At 46.9% G+C, this 15322-nt stretch overlaps 1 protein-coding gene across 4 annotated transcripts in view; it reads right to left on the bottom strand.

The window, feature by feature from the left end:
- The window catches only part of pard3ba (par-3 family cell polarity regulator beta a), a 251789-nt gene that overhangs the window by 80592 nt on the left and 155875 nt on the right, over positions 1 to 15322 (bottom strand). For all 4 annotated transcript variants that reach the window (XM_060898493.1, XM_060898494.1, XM_060898496.1 and 1 more), the window contains one exon: positions 9862 to 9906. In XM_060898493.1, the coding sequence (XP_060754476.1) occupies positions 9862 to 9906 (45 nt within the window). The remainder of the gene's footprint in view (positions 1 to 9861; positions 9907 to 15322) is intronic.

Here is a 15322-nt window from a genome sequence, read left to right as displayed (position 1 = left end):
TCAAAAGTCAAAAGTAGTATTTTATAAATCAATACAAAATTTGATTGGGAGCCAATGCAGTGTGGATAAGACAGGGGTGATGTGGTCATATTTTCTAGTTCTAGTAAGGACTCTTGTTTATGCACTTATTGGAACATCCAGACAGTAAGGCATTACAGTAATCCAACCTGGAGGTAACGAAAGCATGAACTAGTTTTTCCGCGTCATGTGGTGACAAATTTATCATCTTGGCAATATGTCTGAGATGAAAGAAAGCTATCCGGGTAATGTTATCAGTGTGAGTTTCGAATGAAAGACTGGGGTCAATAATCACCCCGAGGTCTTTTACTGCTGCACGTGAAGAAACAGAAAGGCCTTCCAGAGTTACTGTGTAATCAGAAAACTTACTTCTAGCTGCATGTGATCCTAGTACAAGTATGGCAGCGGGGGTGTGGCCAAGTGTCGGTCTGTGAATGGAGGGCGGAGTCAGGGAAGGTGAGTGGTCATGTCACTACACCTGTTATCAATTAATGTGTGTTTGTGTGTCTCCTTCAGTGACTGCACCCGATAAAAGGAGAGTGAGAAGGGGACGACGGCGCCGAGGGCTCGATGATAGCCTGTATGTGTGCGCGAGAGTGAGAGGTTTTGAGCCCTATGTTGAAAAGCAAAAATAATAAACACTTTAAACGCAAAAAAACGTCTGCCGTGCTTCTGTGCTCCACCCACATCAGGGTCTCACTACAGTGATGCTGAAACCCAGGAAGAGTGCAGAAGGAAACAGCCCCATGGAGTCCTCACCGTTTAAGGACCTGATCCACGTCCTCGCCACAGCCTAGCAGAACCAGCACCAAGCACTGGTCGCCCTCCGAAAGGAGCAAGAACAATGGTTCGAAGCCTTGGTGCTGGCCCAATAGGAGGACCACCAGGCGTTCCGGCACCTGCTCGCGTCGGCAGGGCCCACGACCGCCACCAGAGCGGACCCTCCCCACCTCACCCTAACGAAGATGGGTTCACACGACGACCTGGAAAGTCTTCCTCGCGCTCTTCGAGCAGGCAGTGGGGTTGGCCAGTGGACCAGTACGAGGCACAACTGGCCACCGACAGCCGGCTCGTGTACGCGGACCTTCGAAGAGCCATCCTCCAGCATGTCGGCCGCTCCCCAGAGCAACAACAGCAGTGCTTCCACTCGCTGCGCTTGGAGGAGGTCGGCCAGCTGTTCGCGTTCGGGCAGCAACTCCAGGACGTCTGCCAACGGTGGCTGAGGGCAGACGACCGCGATGCCGAGGGAGTGATCAACCTGGTGACACTGGAGCAATTCGTCACGCGACTTCCGGAAGGATCGGCGGAGCAGGTCCAGTGTCATGGCCCGGCGTCACTGGACCAGGCAATCGAGCTAGCAGAGGACCACATGGCGGCCATTCCGACGGCAGGACAGCGTGTCTTCTCTTCTCCTCTCTCTCCCTCTGCTTCCCCTCCTCATCCCATTCCCCCACTGCGGAGGCAGGGGCCGGCTCCCCCCCCAGCCGGCCCAACGCACCTGTGGTGTCCTCCCGTTTCCCCCTTCCTTGTCTGTGTCTCCTCCCCCTCAGGCGAGCAATGTACGTAACACAGGTGCAGAGGTAGAGCCTGGGCCGGTGTGCTGGCACTGCGGGGAGCCGGGACATCTCCAACATCAGTGCTCTGCGATGGAGGTGGGCGCGGTGGTCCGGGTCCCTGACGTGCCAGAAACCGCCCTCGATCTGGCCGGAGTGTATCGAATACCGGCAAGTGTCCAAGGGGATACGCATCAGGCTTTGGTGGATTCCAGCTGTTACTAGACCTCAGTCCACCAAAGCCTGGTGCAAGGTGAGGCATTGGGGAGAGCACGAATGGTGAAGGTGTTGTGTGCGCACAGGGATGTTCACAACTACCCTTTAGTGTCTGTCCACATTCTATTTCGAGGGGAAAAACATAGTGCAAAGGCGGCGGTTAACCCTCGTCTCACCCACTCGCTAATTTTGGGGACTGACTGGCCGGGGTTTAAGGAATTAATGATACACATAGTGAAGAGTGGGTCCTGCCGTAATTCAGCTAGGGAAAGCCCCGGAGTAGCATTGGCAGGAGAAGCTGTCACAGAGCCATCTACGTCAGCACTGCGTCAGGGCGATACGCAGAGTGAGGAGCGCCCCGCCCTCCTCCCTCTCTCGGGGATTCCCTTGGGGATTTCCCATTAGAGCAGTCGCGAGACAGGACTCTGCGGCATGCATTTGACTAAGTGAGAGTAATCGATGGTCAAATTCTCCAGCCAAATGCGACATCAGCCTTCCCCTACTTTGCTATTATTAAGGATAGGCTATACCGAGTGACGCAGGATACTCAAGCTGGCGAAAAGGTAACACAGCTGTTAATTCCAAAGAGCCGCTGGGAATTCATATTCCAGGCGGCTCACTTTAACCCCATGGCCGGACACTTAGGGCAGGATAAGACACTAGCCCGAATAATGGCCCGGTTCTTTTGGCCAGGGATTCGCGGGGACATCCGTTAGTGGTCAAGCCCGACTGTACGACAGGGGCACGCGCCTTAGGGAGTTCACACTGGGAGACAAAGTATTCGTATTACTGCACGTTGAGCTCCAAATTGGTCGCCAAGTGGCAAGGGCCCTTCGAGGTCACACGGCAAGTCAAGGACGTCGACTATGAGGTGAGGCGACCACCCCTCCTCGACCCAGCTCACGGAGGTAGCCCAGTTACAGAAAGAATTTTCCAACGTGTAATCGAGGAGTCCCACAGCGACTGGAGCAGCCCAGTGGTCCTGGTCCCCAAGACTGATGGGTCGGTCAGGTTCTGTGTGGACTATAGGAAAGTCAACGCGGTGTCTAAATTTGACGCGTACCCAATGCCTCACATTGACGAGTTGCTCGATCGATTAGGCGCTGCTCGTTTTTATTTGACATTGGATTTAACGAAGGGATATTGGCAGATCCCCTTGATTCCTCTGTCCCGAGAGAAAACGGCCTTTTCCACACCGTTTGGCTTACACCAATTCATCACACTTCCTTTTGGGCTGTTTGGGGTGCCCGCTATGTTCCAGCGGCTTATGGACAGGGTCCTTCGCCCCCACGCCACCTACCTGGATGACCTTATCATCTACAGTAATGACTGGCCGCGGCACCTTGAACACCTTCGGGCCGTCCTAAAGTCGCTGAGGCGGGCGGGTCTCATAGCCAACCCAAAGAAACGTGCGATTGGGTGGGTGGAAGTACGGTATCTGGGTTTCCACTTGGGCCATGGGCAGGTGCATCCCCAAATTAATAAGACAGCAGCGATTGCGGCCTGCCCGAGGCCCAAGACCAAAAAGGGGGTGAAACAGTTCCTGGAGCTGGCTGGCTACTATCGGAGGTTCATACCTAATTATTCGGACGTCACCAGCCCGCTGACATCACCAGAAAGGGAGCACCAGATCCGGTCCAGTGGACGGAGCAATGCCAACAGGCTTTCTCTAAGGTAAAGGCTGCACTGTGTGGGGGACCACTGTTACACTCCCCTAACTTTTCTCTCCCCTTTATTTTGCAGACAGAAGCATCAGACAGAGGGCTGGGGGCCGTTCTATCCCAGGAGGGGGAGGAGCGTCCTGTGCTGTACATTAGCCGGAAACTGTCGATGCAGGAAGGCAGGTACAGCACGATTGAAAAAGAGTGCCTAGCCATCAAGCGGGCGGTCTTTGCCCTCTGGTACTACCTGCTGGGGCGCCCTTTCACCCTCTGTTCAGACCATGCGCCCCTCCAGTGGCTCCACCGCATGAAGGATGCCAACGCGTGGATCACCCGTTGGTATCTTGCACTCCAGCCATTTAAATTCAAGGTGGTCCACAGGCCAGGGGCACAGATGGCAGTGGCAGACTTCCTCTCCTATCGGGGGGGGGTTGGCTTCAGGCCGGATGGCTCCACAGCTTGAGTCAGGCGGTGGGGGTATGTGGCAGCGGGGGCATGGCCAAGCGTCGGTCTGTGAATGGAGGGCGGAGTCAGGGAAGGTGAGTGGTCATGTCACTACACCTGTTATCAATTAATGTGTGTTTGTGTGTCTCCTTCAGTGACTGCGCCCGATAAAAGAAGAGTGAGAAGGGGAGGACGGCGCAGAGGGCTCGATGATAGCCTGTGTGTGTGTGAGAGAGTGTGAGAGGTTTTGAGCCCTATGCTGAAAAGCAAAAATAAAAGAAACACTTTAAACGCAAACAACCGCCTGCCGTGCTTCTGTGCTCCACCCACATCAGGGTCTCGCTACAAGTAATTCAGTCTTGTCAGAGTTAAGCAGAAGGAAGTTAATAAGCATCCAGTGTCTAATGTCCTTCACACATTCCTCAATTCTATTAAGCTGGTGTCTCTCATCAGGTTTTGCAGAAACATACAACTTTGTGTCATCAGCATAACAGTGGAAACTAATACAATATTTACGAATAATATCACCCAGAGGTAACATATATAAATAAAAAAGCAGTGGGCCAAAGACAGAACCTTGTGGAACACCAAACTTTACCTCAGTATGTCGAGAAAAATCACCATTTACATCAACATACTGATAGCGATCAGTTAAATAAGAGCTGAGCCAGGAGAGGGCCGTTCCCTTAACTCCCACAACATTTTCTAGTCTATCCAGAAGAATGGAATGATCAGTGGTATCAAATGCTGCACTAAGGTCAAGCAACACAAGCAGTGAGACACAGCCCTGATCAGACGCCAACAGTAGGTCATTTACTACTTTAACCAGAGCGGTCTCTGTGCTATGATGAGGTCTAAATCCTGACTGATACATTTCATGGATGTTATTCCTATGCAAATATGAGCATAACTGCTGTGCCACAGCTTTTTCAAGGATCTTGGAGATAAAGGGGAGGTTTGATATTGGCCGATAATCGGACAGCTGACAGGGATCAAGGTCAGGTTTTTAATCAGGGTTTGATAACTGCTAGTTTAAAGGATTTGGGTACATAGCTAATCCTAAGAGAATAATTTATTTTTTTAGAAGCGGTTCAATTACTTCAGGTATTATCTGTTTGAATAGACGTGTAGGTAAGGGATCTAGTACACAAGTTGAGGATTTTGATGCAGAGATTAATGAAAGTAATTCAATTTTTCTGAGGGGGGTAAAACATTCTAATTGCTGATCTGATACAGTTATATTGTTAACTACAGGGTCACTTTCATTGTCTGACCTTAAATTAGTAGTTTGAATTTTTTGCCGGATATTCTCAATTTTGTCATTAAAAAAAATTTCATGAAGTCGTTGCTACTACATACTGCAGGTGTGCATGTGTCTATAGTGGACTTATTCCTGGTTAATTTTGCTACAGTATTAAATAGGAATCTAGGATTATTTTTGTTATCTTCTATTAGGGAGGAGCGATATGTTGATCTCGCAGCACTAAGAGCTTTTCTATACTTCAGGAAGCTCTTCTTCCACGCTAATTTGAAAGCTACCAATTTTGTTTGACGCCATTCACATTCCAATTTTCGAGTGGTCTGTTTTAAAGTGCGAGTGTCATCATTATACCAGGGTGCTAATTTTTTTGTCTCTGACCATTTTCCTTTTAAGAGGAGCTACATTATCTAAAGTATGGCGGAACGTTGACTCTAAGCATTCAGTTGCCTGATCAAGTTCTGCGGGGGCTGACAGTGACCCAATCAAAGTTGATAACTCTGGGAGATCATTTATAAAGATCTGTGCAGTAGTTGACATGAATGTACGTTTAATACAGTAGGGTGGTGAGGTGCATATATTGTTACTCAGACATATTTTGAATGAGATGAGATAATGATCTGAGAACTTCAGACTGTGGAAGTGTGACTATATTTTCTACGTTTAACCCGAATGTTAGTATTAGATCGAGGGTGTGACCACCATTATGGGTCGGTCCTATGACATTCTGATTAATCCCTACTGAATCTAAAATGAACACAAACGCTGTTTTCAAAGGGTCTTCTGGATTATCGAAGTGAATATTAAAATCTCCGACAACTAAAGCTTTGTCTAAGGAAATAACCAGGTCTGAGATAAAATCTGCAAATTCAGAAAGAAACTCAGAATATGGCCCCGGGGGCCTGTAAATAATAAGTAACGGAATTAACTGGGTAGACTTATTTTTCGAGGCTCCATACATTATAAGAGTATGAAGAACTTCAAATGTATTAAATTTATAACCAGGTTTTTGTGTTACACCTAGATAATCATTATAAACAACTGCAATGCCTCCTCCTCTGCCAGTTAGACGAGGCTGGTGTATATAACTGTATCCAGGAGGACTCGCTTCATTTAATGCTATATATTCATTTGGCTTAATCCATGTTTCAGTTAAATAAAGTACATTAAACTCCTGATCAGTAATGAGTTCATTAACTATTAGCGCTTTAGATGTAAGAGATCTAATATTTAATAGCCCCGCCTTTAGATCAAAGGTGCTGGCAGCAGCTGTACAGTCAGTATGATCTAATTTTATATTGATTAGGTTACTGGCACAAACTCTGAATATTTCTACTTTTTTGTTGAGCTCGGGGAACAGACACAGTCTCAATGTAGTGGACCCTGAGTGACGACTCTGTGCAGCTAGCAGACAGTCGGTTTAGCCTGTTCGTCTGCTCCCTGGCCTTGACTCCGAATTGTCAGAAATTAACTAGGCCTGTTCTGAGACTATGACCTACAGTTAGGTCCATAAATATTTGGACAGAGGCAACATTTTTCTAATTTTGGTTCTGTACATTACCACAATGAATTTAGAACAAAACAATTCAGATGCAGTTGAAGTTCAGACTTTCAGCTTTAATTCGGTGGGTTGAACAAAATGATTGCATAAAAATGTGAGGAACTAAAGCATTTTTTAAACACAATCCCTTCATTTCAGGGGCTCAAAAGTAATTGGACAAATTAAATAATTGTAAATAAAATGTTCATTTCTAATACTTGGTTGAAAACCCTTTGTTGGCAATGACTGCCTGAAGTCTTGAACTCATGGACATCACCAGACGCTGTGGTTCCTCCTTTTTAATGCTCTGCCAGGCCTTTACTGCACTGGTTTTCAGTTGCTGTTTGTTTGTGGGCCTTTCTGTCTGAAGTTTAGTCTTTAACAAGTGAAATGCATGCTCAATTGGGTTGAGATCAGGTGACTGACTTGGCCATTCAAGAATATTCCACTTCTTTGCTTTAATAAACTCCTGGGTTACTTTGGCTTTATGTTTTGGGTCATTGTCCATCTGTATTATGAAACGCCGACCAATCAGTTTGGCTGGATTTGAGCACACAGTACGTCTCTGAATACCTCAGAATTCATCCGGCTGCTTCTGTCCTGTGTCACATCATCAATAAACACTAGTGACCCAGTGCCACTGGCAGCCATGCATGCCCAAGCCATCACACTGCCTCCGCCGTGTTTTACAGATGATGTGGTATGCTTTGGATCATGAGCTGTACCACGCCTTCGCCATACTTTTTTCTTTCCATCATTCTGGTAGAGGTTGATCTTGGTTTCATCTGTCCAAAGAATGTTCTTCCAGAACTGTGCTGGCTTTTTTATATGTTTTTTAGCAAAGTCCAATCTAGCCTTTTTATTCTTGAGGCTTATGAGTGGCTTGCACCGTGCAGTGAACCCTCTGTATTTACTTTCATGCAGTCTTCTCTTTATGGTAGATTTGGATATTGATATGCCTACCTCCTGGAGAGTGTTGTTCACTTGGTTGGCTGTTGTGAAGGGGTTTCTCTTCACCATGGAAATTATTCTGCGATCATCCACCACTGTTGTCTTCTGTGGGCGTCCAGGTCTTTTTGCATTGATGAGTTCACCAGTGCTTTCTTTCTTTCTTTCTCAGGATGTACCAAACTGTAGATTTTGCCACTCCTAATATTGTAGCAATTTCTCGGATGGGTTTTTTTCTGTTTTCCCAGCTTAAGGATGGCTTGTTTCACCTGCATGGAGAGCTCCTTTGACCGCATGTTTTCTTCACAGCAAAATCTTCCAAATGCAAGCACCACACCTCAGATAAACTCCAGGCCTTTTATCTGCTTAATTGAGAATGACATAACGAAGGAATTGCCCACACCTGCCCATGAAATAGCCTTTGAGTCAATTGTCCAATTACTTTTGGTCCCTTTAAAAACAGGGTGGCACATGTTAAGGAGCTGAAACTCCTAAACCCTTCATCCAATTTTAATGTGGATACCCTCAAATGAAAGCTGAAAGTCTGAAAGTCTGGACTTTATGTCCATTATATAACTATAACTTGAATATGTTTCAGTAAACAGGTAAAAAAAAAAATTTGTGTCAGTGTCCAAATATATATGGACCTAACTGTATGCTGCAGGAAACGAGAGCAGCACCTTCCAGAGTGGGATGGATACCGTCCTGCCCTAACAGGCCAGCAGTGCCCTCAAAATTAGCCCAATTATCTATAAAGCCCACACTGTTTTCAGAGCACCACCTGGACAACCAGCAGTTCAGCGACCATAACCTGCTGTAAGCTACCATACATCGCCACGCTGCATTGGGATGGGGCCAGAGCATACTACAGCATCGGACATCGCCTTCGCTAATTTAAACAACTCTACAAAGTTACTCTTAGTAACCTCAGACTGACGAAGGCGTATATCATTAGCTCCTACATGGATAACTATTCTTTGAGAACCTGTGCTTGCCTACGACCCTAAGATTACCTACTATGTCCGACACCCTGGCTCCCGGTATACACCTGACTAAAGCTGCTGGTGCCCCTAAAGGCTGAGCTAATTTCACGTGCCATATGATAGAGTCCCCTATAACCAGAGCTCTTTCAGGTCTCTCAGTGGGTGCATCACTAAGGAGAGCAAACCTGTTCCACACGTGACGCGGAGAGGAGTGGTGCTCCCGTGGGCGAGCCTCAGCGGTAGCTTTGGCTCTACGCTTATGCCGCCGAGTCGTCACCCATTCGCCCCACTGTAAGGGCTCTAATGCCGGAGTTGGGGGATTGCTAACTCCACCTAGGGCATCCAGACTTTCCCCTACAGAAACTACACTGTTCTCATTCTCACTGGCCTTCTCTAAAGCCTGGATACGCGCTTCTAACACTGTAATCTTCTCCGTCAGAGAGCTAACTAATCTGCACTTACCACAAATAAAGCTATTGCTAGCTACGGAGGAAGAATGACTAAACATCCTGCACTCAGCACTCTGAACAGGCTGAAGGTGTGCCATGATGAAAGGATTCACGTACCTTAATCGAAGATCTGTTGATATTAAAGCAGATCCGATGTGTATGGCCTCCGCTTGTGGTCTTTACACAGGAGGAGGAAAAAAAAAAAAGCTTCCGGTCTCGACGTTCTTCCGAAAAAAGGGAGGGAAAGAAAAAGGAACGCGAAAGTGGAAAGTACAAAAAGGAAAGCGAAAGTACAATTTTAAAAAAAATGAAGAGGATACTGGAAAATTATTTGTAGAAAAAATAAAAAAAGATTAGTAATTAACGCCAACACTCGCGGGAAAAAAAAAAAAAAAGACTCGTTGCAAACAACTCGGGAACCAGGAAGTGCGTAGCACAGAATGCGCATGCATGCTATATTGTTGTGGATTGTGATTGGTCATCAGGTGTTTAGTTTTCTAGAACAGCAGCTCTGACAGTGGTGCAGGTTTATATTAATGCACTCACTATGATACATTATGGTTTCTATAGTAACTGTGGGTGTGTGTTCTGGGATTATAGGTCTATATATAGTAATTCTAATGCTTGCAATTTGTGTGCACGTGCGCCCATGTACGCACGAACACGTGCGAGATTTTTGTGTTTTGCTGGTTTGAATGTGTTTGCGTTCACCATGTTTTTGTGGGTGTTTATGATTGTGTGTGCACGCTCTCACCCAATTTTCGATTGCATCCATGTGTGTGTGTTTTTACCTGGTCTCTGTGCTTGTCTACCACCAATGTTGCTCTCATCTGCCACTGAAACACATGAACATCATACATTGTAAATCAATACACTGTTCCCTGTCTCCCTCACACACACCTCACAAAGTACACATTTACTAAATGTCCAGGAAACATGGATGTTTGTACTATGTTTCTCTCGCTCGGTCTGTCTGTCTGTCTGTCTCTCTCTCTCTCTCTCTCTCTCCGATTCTGTGTGCCAGTCTCTCTCTCTCCCCTATTCTGTGTGCCAGTCTCTCTCTCTCCCCTATTCTGTGTGCCAGTCTCTCTCTCTCCCCTATTCTGTGTGCCAGTCTCTCTCTCTCCCCTATTCTGTGTGCCAGTTTCTCTCTCTCTCCCCTATTCTGTGTGCCAGTTTCTCTCTCTCCCCTATTCTGTGTGCCAGTTTCTCTCTCTCCCCTATTCTGTGTGCCAGTTTCTCTCTCTCCCCTATTCTGTGTGCCAGTCTCTCTCTCTCCCCTATTCTGTGTGCCAGTCTCTCTCTCTCCTATTCTGTGTGCCAGTCTCTCTCTCTCTCTCTCATTCTGTGTGCCAGTCTCTCTCTCTCCCCCCTATTCTGTGTGCCAGTCTCTCTCTCTCTCCTATTCTGTGTGCCAGTCTCTCTCTCTCTCTCCTATTCTGTGTGCGAGTCTCTCTCTCCTATTCTGTATGCGAGTCTCTCTCTCCTATTCTGTATGCGAGTCTCTCCCCCTCTCTCTCCTATTCTGTGTGCGAGTCTCTCTCCCTCTCTCTCCTAGTGTGCGAGTCTCTCCCCCTCTCTCTCCTATTCTGTGTGCGAGTCTCTCTCCCTCCCTCTCTCTCCTATTCTGTGTGCGAGTCTCTCTCCCTCTCTCTCTCCCCTATTGTGTGCCAGTCTCTCTCTCTCCCCTATTCTGTGTGCCAGTTTCTCTCTCTCCCCTATTCTGTGTGCCAGTTTCTCTCTCTCCCCTATTCTGTGTGCCAGTCTCTCTCTCTCCCCTATTCTGTGTGCCAGTCTCTCTCTCTCCCCTATTCTGTGTGCCAGTCTCTCTCTCTCCCCTATTCTGTGTGCCAGTCTCTCTCTCTCCCCTATTCTGTGTGCCAGTCTCTCTCTCCCCTATTCTGTGTGCGAGTCTCTCTCTCTCCTATTCTGTGTGCCAGTCTCTCTCTCTCCCCTATTCTGTGTGCCAGTCTCTCTCTCTCCCCTATTCTGTGTGCCAGTCTCTCTCTCTCCCCTATTCTGTGTGCCAGTCTCTCTCTCTCCTATTCTGTGTGCCAGTCTCTCTCTCTCCCCTATTCTGTGTGCCAGTCTCTCTCTCTCCCCTATTCTGTGTGCCAGTCTCTCTCTCTCCCCTATTCTGTGTGCCAGTCTCTCTCTCTCCCCTATTCTGTGTGCCAGTCTCTCTCTCTCCCCTATTCTGTGTGCCAGTCTCTCTCTCCCCTATTCTGTGTGCCAGTCTCTCTCTCCCCTATTCTGTGTGCGAGTCTCTCTCTCTCCTATTCTGTGTGCCAGTCTCTCTCTCTCCCCTATTCTGTGTGCCAGTCTCTCTCTCTCCCCTATTCTGTGTGCCAGTCTCTCTCTCTCCCCTATTCTGTGTGCCAGTCTCTCTCTCTCCTATTCTGTGTGCCAGTCTCTCTCTCTCCCCTATTCTGTGTGCCAGTCTCTCTCTCTCCCCTATTCTGTGTGCCAGTCTCTCTCTCTCCCCTATTCTGTGTGCCAGTCTCTCTCTCTCCCCTATTCTGTGTGCCAGTCTCTCTCTCCCCTATTCTGTGTGCCAGTCTCTCTCTCCCCTATTCTGTGTGCGAGTCTCTCTCTCTCCTATTCTGTGCCAGTCTCTCTCTCTCCCCTATTCTGTGTGCCAGTCTCTCTCTCTCCCCTATTCTGTGTGCCAGTCTCTCTCCCCTATTCTGTGTGCCAGTCTCTCTCCCCTATTCTGTGTGCCAGTCTCTCTCTCTCCTATTCTGTGTGCCAGTCTCTCTCTCTCCTATTCTGTGTGCCAGTCTCTCTCTCTCTCATTCTGTGTGCCAGTCTCTCTCTCTCCCCCTATTCTGTGTGCCAGTCTCTCTCTCTCTCCTATTCTGTGTGCCAGTCTCTCTCTCTCTCTCCTATTCTGTGTGCGAGTCTCTCTCTCCTATTCTGTATGCGAGTCTCTCTCTCCTATTCTGTATGCGAGTCTCTCCCCCTCTCTCTCCTATTCTGTGTGCGAGTCTCTCTCCCTCTCTCTCCTAGTGTGCGAGTCTCTCCCCCTCTCTCTCCTATTCTGTGTGCGAGTCTCTCTCCCTCCCTCTCTCTCCTATTCTGTGTGCGAGTCTCTCTCCCTCCCTCTCTCTCCTATTCTGTGTGCCAGTCTCCCTCTCTCTCCTATTCTGTGTGCCAGTCTCCCTCTCTCTCCTATTCTGTGTGCCAGTCTCTCTCCCTCCCCCTCTCTCCTATTTTGTGTGCCAGTCTCTCTCCCTCCCTCTCTCTCCTATTCTGTGTGTGAGTCTCTCTCCCTCCCTCTCTCTCCTATTCTGTGTGCGAGTCTCTCTCCCTCCCTCTCTCCTATTCTGTGTGTGAGTCTCTCTCCTATTCTGTGTGCGAGTCTCTCTCCCTCCCTCTCTCTCCTATTCTGTGTGCGAGTCTCTCTCCCTCTCTCTCCTATTCTGTGTGCGAGTCTCTCCATGTCCCTCTCTCATTGCGTGTCTCTCTGCGTCTGTTTGCGCGCGCATCTCTCTTGCTCTCTCTCCTCCTGTTTCTCAATTTCTTTTCTTCTCTCAGCAAGTAGGCACATTTGTTTTTTTTAATTAGGCAGGGTTTTCGAGGCCAAGTTTTCCTTCATAAAGCTGAGAACATCTGTCTCTCTCTCTAGCTCTCATACACACACACGACTGCCTTGAAATGGTTGGACTCATATTTCCTCTCTAACAGATGCTCAATTTTACAATTTGAAGAAACACAAAACTACCGTCAAGTTGCAAAGTAAGTAACTTCTAAACATGCACAACAGTCTCTCTCATCCAGGCCTGACTAACAGGAAAGGAAATCGGAGAGAATACATCTGTGAGAGATAATGTGACACCTACAGCAGTAGATGACAACCAGAGCTCTCTCTCTCTCTCTCTCTCTCTCTCTCTCTCTGTGTGTGTGTGTGTGTGTGTGTGTGTGTGTGTGTGTGTGTGTGTGTGTCTCGGCAGCAGCTGCTGCCACAGGCCCCGCACCATGGGACACAATAATACGGTTTCATTACACCACAATTTCTCTTAAATAATCCTTTTTATTTTTTATAAGCTCTGTGTCTCCTCCAGAGGAATAAGCCTCGAGTGAGAAGGAGAAAATACACTCGTGTGTGTGTGTGAGAGAGAGAGAGTGAGTGTGAGTGAGTGCATCCTGTTTATATGCTGGCCTCCTGGGGACTAAAAAGACGTTGCAGGGACAAAAATCCTGGTCCCCAGAAGGGAAACACGCCGACAGCTACAGCAGAGACTAATTAAGAGTCTCACACTTATTTTAGCTTTAGCCCATAAGGAATGGGTGTGCGCGTGTGTGTGTATAAACAATAACCAAGAACAACATTATCTTAAAATAGTGATAAATTATTTAGCCAACAAACCTGGATTGAGCAAATTTTGGCTTCCGATTGGCCGAAAGGCATTGATTAATTCTCTGACCACAGTGCAGGTTCATCTCAATGAGCTCCTTCTAATACGTTATCGTTTCTATAGTAAAGACTTTGATCACAGACATTCCGTGCAGGGCTTTGAACCGGTTCAAGGAACGAAAACGAAAACCGGGAACTTTTTCTATTTCACATGGAACAGAAACGAAACCAGAAACTTTATTATTTTTTATGTTCCGGAACAGAAACGCTTATTAAAAATAATGGTAACCGGTTAATACCGGTTTTTATTTCGTTCCTCAAAGTTTCCGTAGCCTACAAATAGTCATTCTTCTCCTGTGCAAGTTTCTATGACCTGCTGGGGTTCACTTCCTGTGTGACGTTCGCTGACTGAATGGAGAGAGCGGGAAGGTGGACTACTATCACGTCTCCATGTGATAATAAGTGCATTACTGAGTGTCTGAGCAAAGAAGAGCCTGAACGATGCAACCTCCCTATTGGCTGTTTGTAAAAATGTATCAGTTGTTGCCCTTCCCACGGGAATCATTGCGGGCTCGAGAGACGAGACCTGACGAGTTAGTTCGTTGGTAGCAGAACAAAATGTCTGGACACAAATCGGGTTTTCAGAAAAGGAAAGAAAATAAGCGGAGGGTCGAAAATACAAAAAAGGAGGCAGAAAATGCAAAACGAGTTTTAAGGTAGGACAAATGGTTAGTTTTCTGAGGCAGCCCGCCGTGGCTGCCTGCAGGCTTATTTATTATAGCCCATTTAGTTAAAATAGTTGATATAAAATGTTTATAGTTATAGTTATGTGATGGTTGTCCTGATTTAGACTGGTTTTTTTTGGGGGGGGGGGGGGGGTTGCACGATGTTGCACCCGGGTCCAGATTAGGGCAGAACCGGCCCTGGCTACATTTCAGGTGTAGTGTGTTTTATGTATGTATGCACTTGCATAGATGTGTACTTGGTCTTCCAATATGGCGCCTACCGAAATCTCGCGGTACGGTGACGTCATGCGGTAGCCCTCTATAGGGCCTGACTAGCCTTTGGTAACACACTAAACGAATTCTCTTTCATTTTTGGCACTTTTTCTGTTTGTGTAGATGGGAAGACATACTGAGAATCCAAATCGCCAACATTTGAAATAATAATTGTTTTGAATTATTTCTTGTCTTATTTAATGAAGGTTGTAATAGAATTAGCCTACATTTGGCTTAAGCTGGATGAGACAGAGACATAATTTTATAGCCATTTGTTAAACAGCTGACAGGGAACGTAATTAACCGTTCCGGGAACGAAATTTTTTTGTTCTAACCGGTTCGGGAACGTCTATTTAATGGTGGAACCCAAAACCGGAAACGTTAAAATTCCGTTTCTGTTCGGAACGAACCAATAGGAAAAAAATTCTGGTTCAAAGCCCTGATTCCACGTCATCTAACACTTGTAGTTAGACGTAGCTTTTAATCCGTTTACAGCTACGTTTAACGGTTTCTGTTCTCGCTTTAGTACGTTGTAGCAGTTCCCTCACCAGTCACTTTTTTTCCTCTTTCTTAATTTAACGCGACCAAAAAAAAAGGAGCTTGTCAAGTTACGAAGAACCCACAAAGCGTGAACCGTTCCGGAAGACTCCTTCCAAAAATGTGAAATAAGCGCCTCCTTACAAAAAACGTCGCCGAAACATCGTGATTACGAGTGCATGTGTGCATGTCGTTGCTGTAGAAATGATAACATGTTACAGAAATGTTATCGCTGCTTGACCAATCAGAATGGAGAATTCGCCAGCAAACCGCTAGCTAATTCATCCACTGCATCATGCAAGTCAAGAACTGCACGTCCAGTTAGGTATGAAGTTACGCTCAGCGCTATGACCTGCAGAG

Source organism: Neoarius graeffei, chromosome 18, assembly GCF_027579695.1.
Source record: "Neoarius graeffei isolate fNeoGra1 chromosome 18, fNeoGra1.pri, whole genome shotgun sequence".
Classification (NCBI taxonomy): Eukaryota; Metazoa; Chordata; class Actinopteri; order Siluriformes; family Ariidae; genus Neoarius; species Neoarius graeffei.
This window is presented reverse-complemented; position numbering and strand designations above follow the sequence as displayed.